Source organism: Solanum dulcamara, chromosome 12, assembly GCF_947179165.1.
Source record: "Solanum dulcamara chromosome 12, daSolDulc1.2, whole genome shotgun sequence".
NCBI lineage: Eukaryota > Viridiplantae > Streptophyta > Magnoliopsida > Solanales > Solanaceae > Solanum > Solanum dulcamara.
This window is the reverse complement of record NC_077248.1, coordinates 46,911,147-46,930,202: the sequence shown is the minus strand read 5'-3', so window position 1 is coordinate 46,930,202 and position 19,056 is coordinate 46,911,147. Positions and strand designations below refer to the sequence as shown.

Here is a 19,056-nt window from a genome sequence, read left to right as displayed (position 1 = left end):
TATTTAATGCACACGCTTTTTTCCTATTTAGAATGCTCACAAGTAATTCCATTTTTTAAAACTAATTAATATCCATCACATCTCTGTCTAATGAGATGGCTACAGTTTTGTGACAATGTGAGAATTGGACAGATTCTCGATGTACATTCTTCAAACAGCATAAATGTAAAAGCACACGGGCTATATGTACAGAGTTCAATGCCAAAAATTAAGAACGAAATAGAAAGAAAAACTGTTTGGAAGAGAACACAAGAAGAACATGGATGTCATAATCAACATGCTAGGTGTTAACAAAACTTGTTTACATCATCACATGTAAAATTGCTATTGTGATTAATTTTACAAGAGCGCTAACCTGTAACTACTGGAAATAATCATTCCTAACTACAATTTGGCGTCTATTCAAAGAACTAGACTACAATAATTTAATGTTAGCCAAGCATTTTTTGAAGCTAGCAATATACAACAAACCTAAAATCGTTCTGGTACACCAACACCAGCAAAGATCTAGTACACATTGGCCTTCTCCATTGTGGCTGTTATTTTAGGTGGCTCAATCCCCAGCTGTTGTATACTTCACTTCCCTGTGATATTCCTTATTACTCCCGATCCATGGCCTGCCCATGCATGAAATGGTGTTCATCTGCAACAGTACATAGATATGCTGAATAATAGGTGAAGAATGTGAACTAATAGAAAGCTGATTGGGGCCTTGAAGTTTATAACAGTGCATGCAACACAAACAGAACAAAAAATACCAGATGTTATGATATAAATGCAATATCAATGTTTTGTTTTTAACCAAAGCAGTACAATTGTTTTCGCTTTACCCTACTAATATTTGTTATTGACAGTCATTATTATTGGTTCTCCATCAAACCAATATACCTCTAAGAATATGTCATTGAGGATATACTTAAATTAAAACGTAATTTATATTTTGAAAAAGGAAGGCAACATATATAATGTCGCTCAAATGCGATAGAACAAGTTTATGACATTTCAGTTTGTTTTCATAGGCATGCAGAAACAACACTGGACATGCTTCAATGAGAGATGCACCGACAACAATACTGATGGTGAACACATTCTATATGGTAAACTCCTTCCCACCCCACCCACGGAAAAAAGGAGAAACCCCCTTTTATACTTTCACTTCCACAAAATCACCCTCATTTGGACAAGATATTCACTCATGATTCACCAAAATCGTTTTCGATAGTTGAAGCTGTAAACAATCTGGTGAGAACATTTTAATTTTAAATTGTACAAGACAAAGCACTTAAGTACGCTAGCGATTCTGACAGATTGAATTCTGTTGGGTTTTTTTTTTTGGAAAGACAAACAATAGGAATTCTTTTTCATAAAAAATAAGGCATAATAAGAAATCAGACCAAGTCAGATTGATCACTTGTTTCCAGTCTTCATTTTCACAGAAACACATCTTCTCAAACATTTTTCCATTAGAAACATAATTTCAAGGGAAAAGGGTCAAAAATACCCCTCTTTTTTATTAGCTAAGTTTGTCCTTAGATACGCCCCTGACATTGTCAAAGTATCCAAAAATATCACTCTTTTTAATGGTTGTCCACATGGCCTGACATTTGGGTGAGGTGGACACCACGTGGCATGTCACCTCAACGCCATTTTTTATTCATTGTTTTTCTTCTTTTTCTTTTTTCCTTCTCTTTCTTACTTTTCTTTTTCACAAACTTTTTTCCTTTTCCTCTTTTTCCAATGGCATTCCCCACCCGAAAATTCACCTGAAAAATAGATAAGAAGTAATTTTGACAAAGACATAGAGAAGCTGAAAATAAAAGGTTAAATTATTGGGAAAATCCAAAATTTATGTTCAACTTGGTTATTGGTCTTACACTCGTACTTCCGTGTGAACGCTTCTTTGACAAATCTGCCAAAGGTGGGATTTTTATACTTACAATTTGTTCTTTCATGCCTTTTGAAATTTTCTTCTTCTTTTTCTAAGTATTGTGGATTCTTGAGAAAATGAAGCTCTGTTTTGAAGTGGGGTTTGTTTATTCTGTTGTTTGAAATTTATGGCAACTGAAAGAAACGATTCCATTTCAATTTGAAGCTAGTTTCAGTGTTTAATTGAACTGCTAGAAACTGATTAAGGAAAGAAATTAATAAATTCTTTCTTTTCTGAATAATCTAATTGCTGTAGATACATGGACCATTCTATCTGGTTCATGTACTACTGCATTCTTTTTTTTCTTTTGTATGAACCAAGTATAACAAAGACGTTGAGCTCATCCCAGAGGTCACAAGCAGAAGGTTCCTGACGGATTCATAATTGGATATTGTGGCACCTCCACACATCTTTGTCACTGTCTTTTTTCAAGTGAAGTGTCGGGTGAGTTTGGGGATGTTTGGATTAGCTAACAAATGAAAGTAGAGGGGCATTTTTGACCCTTCTCCCTAGTTTCAACAATAGACCATTTAAAAGGAATGCCCCAAATTAACTGTGGCAAGCTCAATATGGGCTCTATTATCTTTTCCTTCAAACCACCAGTTGCTCAATTACTCTCAATCTCCTCTCGCCTCATCACCGCCATGAAAGCAAATCGACCATCTAACCTGGGAATTACACTGCACGCCAGCCTCCATTAGTTTCACAAGAAATTGGAGGTTCCTCATTAAACACACGACTCCTTTTCCATGATTGAAATACCATTTCTTTTTAGATGTCCCACTAGTGCTCCAGTTAACTCCCATAGACCTTCAATTGTATATTAAGGGTGTGTTTGGTATGAAGGAACATGTTTTACATTTCTTAGAACATAAGTAGTTTTCTTACTTAATTTCTAGTACTTGATAAGTAAGCTGAAAATATTGTTTCAAAAGCATTTATATATAATCAAGGTGAATACTATGAGGGTGGAGGTGGAGATAGGGGCTTTGGGGTGGGGTGAGGTGCACTGGAGGGTGAGGATGAGATAATTAATGTGGAATGCTACTTATGAAACCCGTTTTCTCTACTTCCACATGGGATGTCATTTTCCTCAATTTTAATGAACTTAATTTCCAAAAAATTTGACCAACCAAATATTAGAAAATCGGAGAACATTTTCTAGAAAATATTTTCCTCCATACACAACGCACCCTAAATACTATTCTTTCCATAGTTGAGTAGAGTCAAGAGTGGTTTCACAACAGCTTTAGGGGCCGTTTGGCTTAACTTAAAAAAGTAGCTTTTTAAAAGTAGTTTTTAAAAAGTCAAATTTTAGTAACTTTTAAGTTAAAAAAGGAAAAGTAGGGGAGTACCTACTTTTAAATTTTTTTAAGTCATTTTTAAAATATTCGAACACTCTAGAGGGCTAAAAACTACTTAACACGATCATACTTCAATATTTTTATTTATTTATTTTTTAACGGTGGTGTCCGGCCAAACTTGCACACAGCTAGACTAATTTCACGGGATATCTGTCACCTCCCACCAGTAACAGGTAGTAGGAAATTCTATCCACCAAGGCTAGAACATATGGAAAGAAATCACCTAGTGTTTTGTCACTGCAGGGAATTGAACCCGCGACTACCAGGCCACACCCTTGGGTGCTAGGTCATACTTCAATATTAGATGTTTCTATTTATTACTTTTACTACACAAAGGTTCAAGTCTATGCTACTCGGACTCTCAAAAATGTCAATGATGCATTTGGATTGTCCAAAAGTAGTGTATCTTTGGAGAATCCAACACGGGTGCAATATCATAAATGCGGCACAATTTAGGTTCAAAGCGCAACATCACAGAAAAAGCAATGAGATAGTAAATGAGGACTCCAGACTTGGAAAAGTTCATAGGAAAGACCCCAAATCCAAACGAATTTATAACAATGACAAATGAGAAAGAAATGAAAAAACATTTTCCACAAAATCATACCACTTTCACCATCAGACAACTCTCCAAGCCTTGAAATGGCATCTAGAAGTGCCTGCTCATGCTCCTGCAGAAGAAGAAAAGTCAGTATCCTTGTGCAGCAAATTTGTGAGTATTAACAGCTACTGGAAAGTGGAAAATTGAGTGTCAATAACCTTCAGCACTTTCTTTGCCTTCTCAACCTCCAGAGGATCTGGATGGCCAGCACCAAAGATCCTCTCCACCTAACCACATTAACCAGTCAATGAATCAATGCACAAAGTGAAATGTGAGGAAGACAACAAATGCAGCGCTTACCTCTTTGATCAATGTATCAGTATGAAGTAACTGAATATCATCAGATCCCTTCTTTCCTATGCCATTCTGTGATGGTGGAAAATCTTTTCTGGACTGAGCTTTAGTGAAGCCCCGACCTCTCCCAGCACCTGGAGCACTATCACGTCCAACAGGTCTAGTCATGGCATGACCTAATCCACCATAATTTCCATGATGAGAAATTCCAGGGTCTTCACCCTCCCACTGGATATCCTCAGGAGAAATCTGTCAGGGTATGGAAATACAAGTCAAAACCTTGAAGAAGCACTTCAAAAACAACTGAAAGAAATGTTGGAAGACAAAACTGATTACCATATTCCATACTATTTTGTTTCCTTTTTGATATACATTACCATACGCAAATTATGCAGAACTAGTGACAGGTGAATGAGGAGCTACACTTAACAGGAAAACTTTAGATTGTTCACATTTTGGAATATCAGGCATGTAACAGACATACATCTTGACGCCTCTTCAAAATGCTGCAGATGAATATCATGCAATGCCAATCCAAGAAATGAGGATATGCCCATTCATTTGGAATGGCGGTCCACTGAGCAAGTTAGTATGTCAATACCAGAATCAGAAGTCTCCTTATGTGATTAGTGCAAGTAGAATAATCATTCATTGAAGAATAACTAGTGCCTGAAACATTTAAGGGTCTTTTGGTAGAGCGCATTAGAAAAAATAATGCATGTATTAGTTTTATGTATTACTAGTACCTTGTTTGGTACATTTTTTCAACCTATGTACAACTAATACATGCATTAATTTAAGGGAAAAGACTCAAATATGCCATCAAACTTTGAGAAAAGGCTCATTTATGTCATTCGTTAAAAGTTTGGCTCATCTATGTCATTGCCGTTTGAAAAATAGCTCATCTATGCCGTTATTTTTTAACTCCGATTTTGCAAAACCACCCAAACAACTTTTAACACTTTTCAATTGAAGTTTTGGATCAAATGTACTCTTTTTGCTTCATCTTCTTTAAGAACACATGAAGAACACCAAAAACTCCAAATTTTCAACTTCTTCAATTTTTCACAAAATCACCTCAAATTTCAATAGTAGCATCCCTCCAAGCTAAATATCAAAACCCAATATCTTTTGAGCTTGAATTCAACCTAACTCAACAAGACACACTTAAAATTTCTTCAAAGTTTCAAAACTTCAACATCCTTCAATAGTAGAATTTTCTCCACAACTCACATCACTTGAAATTTTGAACATAGACTCAAATAACACTAGGGAAAAAAGTATTCCAAAAAAAATGGGAAATCAGTCCCAAAATTTCAAAAATCTTCTTTGATTCATGTTTTTGTTGTTGTTTTTGACACTAGAACCTTGTTCCGTACTGTTTTTTGAGTCTATGTTCAAATTTCAAGTGATTTAAAGTTGTGGAGAAAATTCTACCATTAAAGGAGGCTAAAGTTTTGAAACTTTAAAAATAATTTAAGTGTGTCTTGTTGAATTAGGTTGAATTTGATCTCAAAAGATATTGGATTTTGGTATCTAGCTCACAGGGAAGCTGCTCTTAAAATTTGAGGTGATTTCGTGAAGAATTGAAGAAATTGAAAATTTGGAGTTCTTGGTGTTTTTGAAGGAGCAAAAAGAGTACATTTGATCCAAAACTCCAATTGAAAAGTGTTAAAAATTGTTTGGTTGGTTTTGCAAAACCGAAGTTAAAAAATAATGGCATAGATGAGCATTTCTCAAATGGCAATGGCATAGATAAGTCAAACCTTTAACGGATGGCATAAAATGAGCTTTTTCTCAAAGTTCGATAGCATATTTGAATTGTTTCCCTTATTTTAATGGTATTAAGGTATGTATAACTAATACACGAAAATCCATGATATAAGTAATGCAAAAGGTTTTAATGCATGCATTAGCATGATTAAAGACACAATTGCCCCTCAAAACCTTTTCCACATCATTTCCACCATATTTGTGTGTGTGTGTGTGGGGGGGGGGGGGGGCTTATGTAAACAAATAATTCTTTTAGAAATTATGCAATGCATGTTATTTTTAATATACCAAATCAAACATGACATAAAAAATAATATCAGCATAACTAATGCAAGTAAAACTAATGCATGCATAACTAGTTCCAGTAATACTAATACACCATATTCAGCATTATTCTTATACACCATACCAAACAACTCCTTATAGCTTATTAACAATGGTTGAAGTGATACTACTTATCATACTCCAGAGAGTTCACTGCAACTTTTTCTTTGATGAAGCAGGAAATTTCATTAGAAAAAAAAAAAGCATCAAGCAGATTCTAGAAATTCCAATAAATACGAGACAACTCCTATGTAGACAAAAGACTATGCTAGGATCAGGTAGCTAACAAAGTCAAAAAAAGAAAATTATCAGTTCAATTTACAGTAGTTAGGTAATCCAGTTAAAGTTTATTAACAATGGTTTAAGTGATACTACTTTCATAGATTATTAACAATGGTTGAAGTGATACTACTTATCATACTCCAGAAAGCTCACTGCACGTAATCCAACTAAAGTTTTCAAATCATTTCAATAAACATCGAGGTTGACTAAACTCAATTGCCACAAAGTGACCTGTATTCTGCTGATGAAAGAAAAACCTGCTACAACTTAGAAAAAAGGTAACAGAGAAAAATTGAAAACGATAGTCTGAAACAGCTAAAAACCATCCTCCACCACAAAACAGATGATAAAAGGTAAGTGAGTTTTGGTAAAGCTGATCCAAGATACTATAAGCTTTTTTTCATAAAGAAAATCCCCATTCTAACCAACGTATAGCAGTCCGTGGAATACGAGAATATATATTATCCAAAACAAACTTCCCAAAAAACCCATATGCAAGACGACTTTAGTCATCCCTGGGAAAAAAACATAAGCTATCTCCAATAAACTCAGACAAAGGTGTCCTTCACATGCACCAGCAATGCTCCAACCGAAGGCTTTACAAGGAAGAAAAACGTAAGACTAATCATATAACACGATACACTTAAAACAGATTTATGTATGCTAAAATATCAACCTCATTTAGATGAAGACAGTCAAAAGACACGAATACAAACTCATCAATATATGGATGAGAGAAAAGGAAATTTCACAAAATCACTACTTGGCGATAAGATAATTAAGAGCTTGTACAACCAAACAATCTTAACATCAGCCATCCAAGGAGAACTGCGCTAGACAGAAAATGACAGAACTCTAACACTATACATAATTCTTTTTGAAACTGGGACTCTTTAACACTATACATAATACTGGCGATAACAACAAGAGTTGTTCTTGGTATCACTAGTTACTTATACTACAACTTTTGAGCTGACGCTTATACAGGGTTCTGCCAATTCATATTCCAGAGAATGGAAGTATGAAGAAGCCTTCCAAACTTAATTATATTTGGAAAGACACATGCAATGAAATATGGTTCTTACCATGAAACTAGGTATTACAACAACATACCCAATGCAATCCCACAAGTGGGGTTCGGGAGAGTAGGATGACCGCAAGCCTTACGCCTACCATTGTGGGGCAGAGAGGTTGCTTCCGATAGACCCTCCACTCACCATGAGTGAGTTACCAATAATTTACATGTCAACAACTATATACCCAGTGAATTCCCACAAAGTGGGGTCTAGGGAGGGTAGCGTGTACGCAGGCGTAAGACTGGGAGATAGAGAGGCTGTTTCCGAAAGATCCTTGGCTCTACCAATAATTTACAAGTAATAGGTTAAAAGCAGAACACATATAGTTGCCCATCAAAATTTGTGGTAACTTCTTATCAAGGGGAAATCAAGTAAAGTCAACTCACACAGGTTTATTGCCCTTCCCTAGCGTTTCTTTGAAAGATAAGGTCTATTTCATTATTAAGAATACTTTTGAACTTGCCTTCTGAATCTCTCCTACTATTTCTAATTGGTTGCTTGGAAGATCAAACTTGCCCATGAAAAGTTCAAGACATTCTTAACTACATTTTAAGCCAATAAATACATATCATACAATATTCCAAGTGGTAGAAAAGCAATGTTCTCGGTACCACCAACCTCATAAATCAATACAAAAAATAATTTTCCAATAGGACAAGCCAAAAAGTCATTTAAATGTTCTATTGCATGAGAAAATAGCATCTAACTACCTCAGCAAGGTTGACCCATTCCCACGTCTCATTTGCAGTACCCATATCATAAACAAGCGCATGTCTACCCTGAAAATTCGCAAGAAAACTTCAGCATTCAATCGTGAGGAGAAAAAAGAGTAAATGTTCCAAGTAAAAAAGATCAGGTGCACCTCAGCTCGATTAAAATCAGTTATGAGTGCTTCATAAAAATTATTGTCATCAGGCCATCTAGTTTTCACTTTCCTTCCAATCAATGGATCAAATGATGCTGCTTCAGCAGGTTCAGAAACCCGATTACCAAATTGGACTCTTCCAGAAGGACCAGGAGTAGGGTACTGCATTTTCATCGAAGACGCACCAGGCATCATCTGGCCCTATGAAGATACACATAGCAGGAAAACATCAGAACTATAGATTGATTGGTATGGTACGCAAGGTTCCAAGGTTCTTAGCACATCCGACTTACAGATTTATGCTTTTTACCCTTTGGCCCCACCATTGGTCCTCTCTTGGCAGCTGATGAAGATGGCTGGTTTGCAGCAGTCACTGGAGGTGGATGAAAAGTAGGAGATGGTCCAGCAAAGGATTGAGAAGGTAAAGATTGGGCTATCTTCTGTTTCTTCCGTGACGCTGAGACAGAAGGGCTGGGTATTGGATCATGAACAGATTGACCAGCACCAAGCATACCAGGTTGATGCCCACCAGATTGCCTCCATTCCCTGAAAGCAAGCGACGGTGTAACGTTAGCCTCAGAGCTTGACAAGCTCCATTATATGCAAAGATTAACTAAATAAATTTAAGAGGGTAATGTGAGGAGTAGATGTAAAAGCAGAACCTTATTCTTCTGATGACATCATCATTATTAACTCTAGCAAGAAGTTCTCTATGTTCTTCATTGGACAACCGTAACTCTTTTCTTAACTCAGTTATCAAGCTTTCTTTCTCCTGAAGAAATTATATTAGTGGAGCAGTCATTTAAACCTGATCAAAATAATACAACAACAGATTCACAAGTATACTAACAAAAATAATATTACCCATGTAATGGCATCAGCTTGAGCTTTAAAAGCTCTTAGAACTGAACTGTATGCTTCTTGCTCAAGTTGGTGAATTTGGGCCTCCATATCTGTTTCACCGTACATCCTCTGATAGGGAACAGAACCAATAACAGCAGACCTTCCATTTCCAGTAATGCGACCACTACCTCTTGGAATCCTATTTTGATGTGATGGAGGAAGATCATCATCAGTTCCTGCATAATATTGGGAGTTTTTGAGATCAAGAATGCTAGTAACCCTATGCATCATACAGAATTAAATAAAAACACAATACAAATAATAAAACACATCTATATGAGCACCATACTATTAAAAAGATATGTAAACTTTATTGCCAACACAGAGAATTATACAACTGTCACCTCATCAGAAGGGACCAAATACGGGTATGGACAACAACTACATTAAACAAAACGGATCCTCACCATTCCACTCTTGATATGGATTATGGATATAAGTATCACATTTTGTGCAATATACATTGACAGTAAACCTAAACTGCAGTGAAGGACAAAAAATAACAGCCATCAACAATAACAAGTCAGTTCGCCAGGCTATATGAATTCGATATAGCACCATTTGAACCCATAATAAAAGATAATGTCTTAAACCTAATATAAGCATACCAACACGTGTAAGCCTAAATCAAATTAGTTGAAATCACCTATACCATAGTGTTCTATTTTGTTCCCTAAGCTCACATTCATGGCGAGAGATGGTATCTCATTTATGACAACTTCCTTCCATGTGATTTAAGTTTATCTTGTCCCCTTAACCCTTCAACCGTCAATGGTTTAGCATAGGAACTGAAGTATTCGGAGATTTAGACAACACGTGGCCATACCATCTCAGGCGAGCTTCTTTAATCTTATACCACTCCCTAAATTTCCAAACTAAGATTTCAAATTTTACAATATTTCAGATCACGAGCATTCAAGTGGCATTCACATCCATAATGTAATTCAGATGCCCTCTATGATCACATTTTCTCCATAATAACAAAGTAAATGTTTTAAATTTAGAAGAAGAAAAAAATTAAAGGAGATGGATTCGAGCTCATTATTTCATAGAACACATTAATTCTTACAAGAAAATCAAACTAAATTTCTCTATAGGAAATAACCATGGAAAAGGACACGAACGTATCTCAAAGAAAAAGTTAAAAAGGAAAAGAATTCATTAAAATATGCCGGAACTAGACAGATTGAATACAACTGCTAAAAATTTCCAAGTCCAAAAACCTATTTGTAATAACAAGAGACAAGCAATTGGAATGTTTCACGTAAACAAGAATGTACATGTTAGCTCCACTAACCCTTAACCCCAACCACACTGGACAACCCTAATTGAACATTAAGTTGCAGAAACAAAACAAGAAAAATCAATTTTTTTTGTGAATGTAACAACTCACCACTGCTATCATAGGGCTCGTAGTCCATAGCCAGCTCGCAAACTGGAACTTGAAGAACCGAATAGAATAGAGTGAAGCCCAAAATGTAACAAATCAAATTGAACTCAAAACCCAATAGAAAACGAAAGAACAAAAGAGGCGGCGCGTGGGGTTGCAAGATTACGAGTTAGGGTTTTACAAGTACGCAAATCAATTGGGTGTAATTCAGAGAGAGAGAGAGAGAGAGAGAGGGGGGGCAAATATGAAAGTTGAAGAAGGGAGTATGAGTTTGGGAACACGGACGTGAAACAGGTTTGTAATATTTAGTTTAATGTTAGGATTTGAATTCCGCCTCCTTTGATCTTTTGCCGTTTTCTTTCTTTTTTCTTTCCCGTTTGATCTTTTTTGTTAGAGTCGTCGAATTCGCTTTTGCCCTCACGAAAAAAAATGTTTTCTGCCGCGACGAATTGGAAGCACGTGTTTTTGGCATCTGAATAATGAATTTATGAGATTGGTTGGACAATACTCCGAGTCACTTGCTAGGGGAAGCAAGGGATTCATCAGGTGTCAAAATTGAGCTCAAACCTAGATAATTCTTAAATTTCATGGAATTGACTCAAAACAGTTTGGATTGAGTGAATCAATCGATTCAAATCTAAATTTATTTTAAAAGAATTTTTAATTAAATTCAATTTAATCTCTAATTTCAATTTGTTTTAAGATTCTTTATTTGTATTGGTGTAATGTATGTTTTCATATTTAAGGAACTATCTATTTTATATCTTCTAGAATCTATTTGTTCATTTGTAATTTATTTATTTATTTTCTTAAATTGAAATTCGAATTTATGGTTATAAGAGGTAAATAAACAATATGTTAAAATTATTGAGATTAAGCGGGTCAAATTGAACGAGTCATGGCCCAACTCAATTTTTAGTTCATTTGAAGCCGAAGTAAATTTGGGCGGGTCATTACCCAATCCGATTTCTATATCAACCCTTTTTAATAAGTAAGGATTACACAAATCTCATAGTATTAAGAGCTAATTACATTTTATCGCTACTTTTTTTCAAATTACAAAAATTTTCGAATACATCTCAAAACATCCCGATACATCACGTAAAGCAATGTATCCAACCGATAAATCGCGTAAAGTGATGTATCCGACCGATACATTATATAAAGTGATATATTCGACGTCCCGATAAAGAGTGATGTATCGAAGAATAGGAGAGAGTAGGATTTTTGTAATTTTTTTCAAATGGTAGGGAGTTTTAGAAAATATGATAAAATAAGTTGTGTATTTAGGTAATATTTTTTTAATATCTCCAATTTTAACCCAGCTCGCCCATTTATCACTCCTAGATTCATCATGAACTCATAACTTTTTGATTCTATTCCATAAAAAGATACAAAATAATTTCATTTATCAAATTTAAGTCATATTTGTGGAGTTAACTAGTTTCAAATTACGTATATGTTGTATATGTATATATATTATTTTTAACTTTATAGCAGTTTTTCTCTGAGTGATACACATGAGAATATAATTGTGTAAATAGTTTATATGAAGAAAAAGGATTAAGTTCTCCCTATTGCTTTTTGCTTTAAAATTTTCATAAAGGTCTTTTAGAATAAATTTCAAAAACATTATTGTAAAATAGCTAATCGAAAACAATTGAAGATTGAAGCGGCTAAAATATCATTAGACTAGTCATTCAAATAGACAAATAACATCATTTCTTCGTTGTAATACTACTTTATATAAAGTACTTTTTTGCAACTTAATAAAATTGTAATATTAGGTTACACTCAATTTCAAAATTAGTGTGTTCCGAAGAACAAACTCCCATAGCCAATGCATTTTTGCTAGTTCTAACCACTAGAAATGCCGCAATATTAATGGACGATGGTGGAGATGGTAGTCTTCTTTTTCATACCTGCTTAACGGATAATACTACAAGCGTGAAGTTCGAGGGGAGTGGAACTTGAATATAATGGCTACTCTGATTTAACATCAAATTACTTGCGGATCGTTTGGTGGCTAGATAAGAAATAAGTTATTCATATATTAATTTTCATATAACTTATATGACGTTTGATAGAAAGATGAGAAATAAGTTATTCATGATAAAATTAATAAACATTTGGTTGACAATTTAGAAATCAACATAACTAATATATGTATAAGTTATGAAAAAATTCATGTATTAGTTTATGCAAGATAGAAGGTGGAATAACCAATACATAAATAATAAATTTCTACATAATTAATACATGCATAAAATAATACATAGACTCACTCATAACGAATACCTACTGTAACACCACGAAAACTTCTAGCAAAAATCCAAACAATTATTTGTATGTGTATAGGCCCAAATTCAATAATTTCTAATTTGTATGTATGTGTTAAGATCAATTTTGTATGTGTATAGGCCCAAATTTGATGATTTCTAATTTGTATGTGTGTGTTAAGATCAATTCCTAAGTGTTGGAAGAGTATTAGATGTGAATTGGGGTCATATATGACCTCCAACACCAAGTCAAGTTCAAAGTTTCTCTACAAATTGTGTTTTTCCATAAGATCATGAAACTTCAAACGACCAAGTTTGTTAGAATATAAAGAGTTAGATGACCCACAACCTATCAAATTAAAGGTTTATCACTATTTTTTCGACGGGTTGATTGTTCGTTAATTCGAGTTTGAATAGAAAATTATGATTGTTTTACTGGAATATGTTTGGACTGAAAAATTCGACAATGACTCTTGTTGATTCCACGAATCACCAAAATGCATAGCCGAAGTGGTTCAAAACCTCTAGAAACTGTTAATTTTGGAGATCCTAAGTCCCACTTTGGCGATATGTCGAATATTTTTGAAATGGAGCCTCTAAATCACCGATTTGGCTGATGGGATTCATTAAAGTGCCGTTTTCTTTGATTTTCCAGGTCTTCTAACATTCCAAGAGAGGTATTCTTCCCTTCTATCCTCTATCAACTTTCCAAACTCCATCTTATAACCTAATAACATCCTAATACATATAGCAACTCTCAAAATTCCTAATTCTCCTTCTCTCAAAGATCAAGAACATCAAGAAAGAGATTTTTCCAATTTTTCGAGATCTAGCTAAAGGCTCCAAGTTCAAGATTCTCTTCAAGAATCTTAGTATTTTTAATGAAGATTCTTTTCCAAACTTTGTTTTCAAGAACTCCATAGAAGGGCTTCTCAAGTTCAAATTATAAGGTTTCAAGCTCAAAGCTTTTCTCCCAGAATTTCAAAAGTTCAGGTATGTAAATCTATCATAATGAGGAACTAAGTTCTTCCTCACGACCTAAATCTATAATCTCAGTTATTACAATCAAAGTTAGAATTTCTCCCTTAAGTTCATGATTTTCAGGTTCTTATGTTTCGATTATGCCCATTTTTTATTCCATTATTGAAATCATTATTCTTCATGTTGTTGATGATCCTTGATTGATTTAGGGTTCATACTATTCTACCACATGAGTTTTTTTTAGCTAAAATTATTTGAAAACATTGTCATACTAATTCTTATTTATTGTTTTCATGAGTAAAGTATATTTCAAGATTTTAAAGAAGTTTTTTAAGAAAGAGTTCAAGAATAAATATATCTAATTTTAAGTGATTATTTTAGAAAAGTTTTAAGAAAGTATATTTTGCATCAAGATGTATATTTTCAAAAAGAAAGTATAGACGGTTTCTTAAAGAAAGTATACCTCAATTTTGAGAAAACATAGTCTTGTATTTTTTTAGAAAAGCATAGTCAACTTTTAAAGTAAAGTTCAGTTCAGTTCAGTTCTAAAGCAGTATTATTGAGCATAGGCCAAAGTAATAGATTTTCTGTTTTTTCTCTAAAGTGGGACACTTTTCCTAAAATGGGACACTTTTTCTAAAATGGGACATTTTTATAGTTATTGAATATTATTGCATTATTTTGTGAGTAGTATTAAGAATCGAGTTGGGTAAGGCTTAAGATAATTCAAACTCCCAAAACTGCACCACCACCGTAGGATAGGATCGTGCCATTGATTCAGGCGACTCCTCTTGATAAGGGCTCGAAGATTAGATCCAGTAGTTAATTTTGTCCTTTATGTGAGAAGCATGCATGAACAACGATAATTAGACATAAATAATATAAACATGGGATGCATGACCAATATCTTGAAAATATGAGTAAAACTTGAAAATATTTGAATATCATAATCATGTGGTCAATGCATCATAAACATCATGAGAAGTTTATACCATTCCAGATACCTTTGTGAGATATGACCTTTAACCGATATATAAGATTATGCGGGCTATAACATGGAATCTAGTGTTACTCCCACACCGAAAAGAGAGAAACTACTTGTCACGGTAGACTCCGTGAGAACATCATAAACTTGAGCTATTTGTGGATCCACTAGATAAGCCGTAAAGGCAAACCTACGCGGGTAATGTAGTTAGGGACTAGAGGTTGTTACTAGAGTTCCCTTGGGTCGCTCTTTGAGATTCCATACCAAACCCCACCTTAAAGTCCTCTCGGTGTTTATTTAGTATCCCAACGAAAGTGACATAAAACATACTCATTAACATCATTAGGAAAGACAATAATAGATATCAATCCAATATCATAAAATAGTCATAAGAGTATCACATTAGCATGATGATTCGTACAAGAATGAGAAAACCTTTCAATACTTATGAATCCGTGAGTCCATGAGAAAACCTTTCACCTCTTTAACATGAATATGTGAGAATTTCCTTTCACAACCATAGATATTTGCGTGAAACATTATTGAAATATCATTCATTACTTATCATGAGTCATTCAAAAGTCCTTGATAGCCATTCATAAATCATTCATAGAAATCCTTTATCAATCATGATCATAATTCTTTAAATTCACACTTGAAAGTAGCATAATGCATGGATCCATGAAAATCAATTGAAATCATGCAATTAAAACTTGAATCACACATAATTTAATCAATGATAATGAAATAAACTATAATTGAATTGACCCAACGCAATTTCATAAGAATTAGGGCTAGAAGATAATTATAAAAAAAGAATTTGAGAAAAAGCCTTTGGGACTCCATGGATGGAAGGATCCATGGATGAATTCCCATATAGCTTGGTCAATTAAAGCCCTAAAGGCAGTGTGAATAAGGAAGCTTGAACTTGGAGTTCCTTGAGACCCAGGGTCCTTTATACGGCCCGTGAAGGGTTTCATGGAGGTCCAAAAAGCTTAATTTTTCTGAGATCCTTTTTTAAACTTTATTTTTCGACTTTCGAACTTTCGGGGTCTTATATTTACCGTAGCAAGGTATTAGATGGCTCTAAAAATATGAGTAAGACATTGTATCATCATGAGGATCACGTGATAGTTGTCGATAAGAGAAACCCCTCAAGAAAAGTAAATTATGTTATTTTCAGTATTTTCTACTATCACATACATATTTAGTTGTAAAACTTAGTTGTTAAAGGACATGCATGCTTTACTTTTTAGTTGACAATTTTATAGTATACCTTCTGATTTACTCTTTTATTAAGTATATTCAGTTTAGCCAGTTGTTTCATTCAGCTATGTTACATACCATACTATCACAACCCAAGCCTAGGGTCTAGACATGACATGACGAATGAGGAACCTTAAAGTACCTCAAACAAGTCTCTTAGCATTCTTTTAGCCTTTCATAAGTAATGGCAATAAATAAACAAGCAGAAATCATAAGAGTAAATCTTCAACTTACATATGTCCAACAATACCTCTAACTTTTAGATTTAACAAGGCTAAGATAAGTCCCTAGCTCACCCTCAATCATAATAGAAAGATAAAGGAGTATTGTTCCCAGAATATGAGAACTCACCAAAAGTAGTCTTCAAACGAAATCTCAACTAGACACGTGGAGGAAAACGAGGAGGAGCACCCGTCCCTACATGATAATATCATATAGGCAAAAGAGTATGTGTTAGTTCTTTGAATGTACTAAGTATGTAAGCATGCATGAACATTGAGAAAACATTAAAATATTTATGTAATATGAAACATAATGCAATGCATGCATAATCAATAATATACATATCCTTTAAAAATTTATTTTGTGGGAAAATGACCATAACCGACATTTAATACCATGCGAGCTATTACATGGAATCCAACATAACCCCTTACGTTGGCCAGGGAGACTTCTTGCCGGGTAGAACTCCGTCAACTTCATTTATTTCTTTAACTTTAACTTTAAGGGCTATTTGTGGATCCATTAGCCTAAGCCTACAAGGGCTCCTATGTTGATACATAGTTAATGAGACAAAGGGTTGCTACTAGGATTTCCTTACCGAATCCCACCTCAATGACCCATTCGGTGCTAAGTCAATTCTACGGAATAGTTTAATACTTCAAGTATTATCATAGCATATAGCTTGAGAATTCAAAACATCATATTAGGTAGAATAGCTCGTTAAAACATTTGGTGATTCAAATATGCAAGAATTATCCTTATAGAATAAAGAATCCATCATTCATAGCATTTCATCATTCTTTTATTTTATAAAACTCCCTTTTTATCATAGACATTGCTTTCATAAATATTTATTTGGAGTCAAAGCTTTTAAGTCAAACTTCATTGAAAACATAGTAAAACTAGGTGGGTTCAAATCACTTCAACTTGCAAACATGTATGTAAATAAATATACATAAATACTTTAAAATCCATTAATTAAAAATCATGCTTTAAACAACCCACTATGAATTTCAAGAACCTTTAAAGAGATAAATAGACAAATTAGTTTCAAACCATCAATTCATACATATGAAATTATGTTGCATCAAAATAGATCAATAATCATTAGTTTAACCATGATTCATGCTATTAAGTAATAATAAGAATTACCCATAAGAAAATATTACTTGAAATCAAGAGACTTAATTGAAAGAGTTTTTGGACTACATGGGTGGAAGAACCCATTGATAAACACGCACATAACTTAGAGTAAAACTTAAAGAAAATAAACATAATTTATCATATAATCAAAATAATTTAGGCATGAGAGTGAAAAGAATACTCTCATTAAATCCTTACATACCTGGAATCTGAAGCGTTACTTAGAATCGAAGGACTTAATGAATATACTTGAATCCTAGTCTTTTCTTCTTGTTGGAGCATTTTGTGTACTATCCGAAGTATATCAATTATTGAAATAGTATTTCTACATTACTAAGAACTAAAACTATATTTTGAGAATGAGTAAAGAAGTGTATAGAGCGAAGAGTTGCTTGAAAAAGCTTGATGAACAAATTAATGAATTAAGGTGGGTATTTATAGGTGTAAAAGAGGGACCTAACAATAATTGAATAATTATAAAGAAAAATCTGAAAATTTAATGGAAGATTGTGATGTCATGGGTGATGTCAAATGAAAGACTATTGATGTCATGAGTGATGTCAAATGTATCTAGAGCTTTCCATGGTTGATGAGATGAACTTTCTTTTAACGGAATACCCTTTTTGGAGCTACGTTTGAATAAGATAACTTCCTCATTAGGATTTAGTGTCTCACATGAATTGTTGTTCTAGAAGTCTATTTTCATGTAGTTCAAGAATTAACTGATTTGGAGAATCCTACAGTAAGATGTGATTTTTCTTCTATAGACACTCCATCACATCACCCTGTCTTACAATAATTAATTTATTTGACCTACGTAACCTCCAAAACTTAAAATATGATCTTCACAAAAGTTGTAGGTAATGATATTGAAGTTCTTCAAAAATTTAAATCACCTAATTTGGACTATCATATGAAAAGTGATGCCCAAAATACAAAGCTATATCATTTTCATCGAGAATTGGAACATCATATACAATGTTTTTAGGGGATATTACACCAATGTAGGGGGTTATGTTGGATTCCATATAATAGTTTGCATGGTTTTAAATGTCGGTTATGGTCATTTTCCCATAAAATAAATATTTTAAAGGATATCTATATGATTGATTATGCATACATTTGTATTATGTTTCATATTACATAGATGTTTTAGTGTTTTCTCAATGTTAATGCATGCTTACATACTTAGTACATTCAAATTACTAACACATACTCTTTTACCTACATGATATCACCATGTAGGGACCAGTGCTCCTCCTCGTTCTCCTCCACTTGGCTAGTTGAGATTTCGTTTGAAGGCTAATTTTGGTTAGTTCCCTTGTTTCGGGAACAATACTCCTTCGTCTTTTATAGATTATAATATGTTGAGACCTATAGA

At 34.0% G+C, this 19,056-nt stretch overlaps 1 protein-coding gene across 2 annotated transcripts; it reads right to left on the bottom strand.

Moving 5' to 3' along the window:
• Window positions 1-235: 235 nt before the first annotated feature.
• Window positions 236-11,268, bottom strand: LOC129875982 (protein EMSY-LIKE 3-like). 2 transcript variants are annotated; one of them, XM_055951252.1, is made up of 10 exons: window positions 10,803-11,262; window positions 9,371-9,585; window positions 9,169-9,278; window positions 8,800-9,052; window positions 8,504-8,707; window positions 8,352-8,420; window positions 4,193-4,435; window positions 4,051-4,119; window positions 3,899-3,962; window positions 236-643 (listed from the first exon to the last, which is right to left on the bottom strand). In XM_055951252.1, exons 1-10 carry the CDS (start codon window positions 10,828-10,830, stop codon window positions 600-602), a joined length of 1,299 nt encoding a protein of 432 aa, XP_055807227.1. In that variant the 5' UTR covers window positions 10,831-11,262; the 3' UTR covers window positions 236-599. The 2 variants fall into 2 exon arrangements, with proteins under 2 accessions (XP_055807227.1, XP_055807226.1); XM_055951251.1 differs by lacking the exon at window positions 236-643 and adding an exon at window positions 982-1,763 and having other exon boundaries at window positions 10,803-11,268.
• Between the last annotated feature and the right edge of the window lie 7,788 nt (window positions 11,269-19,056).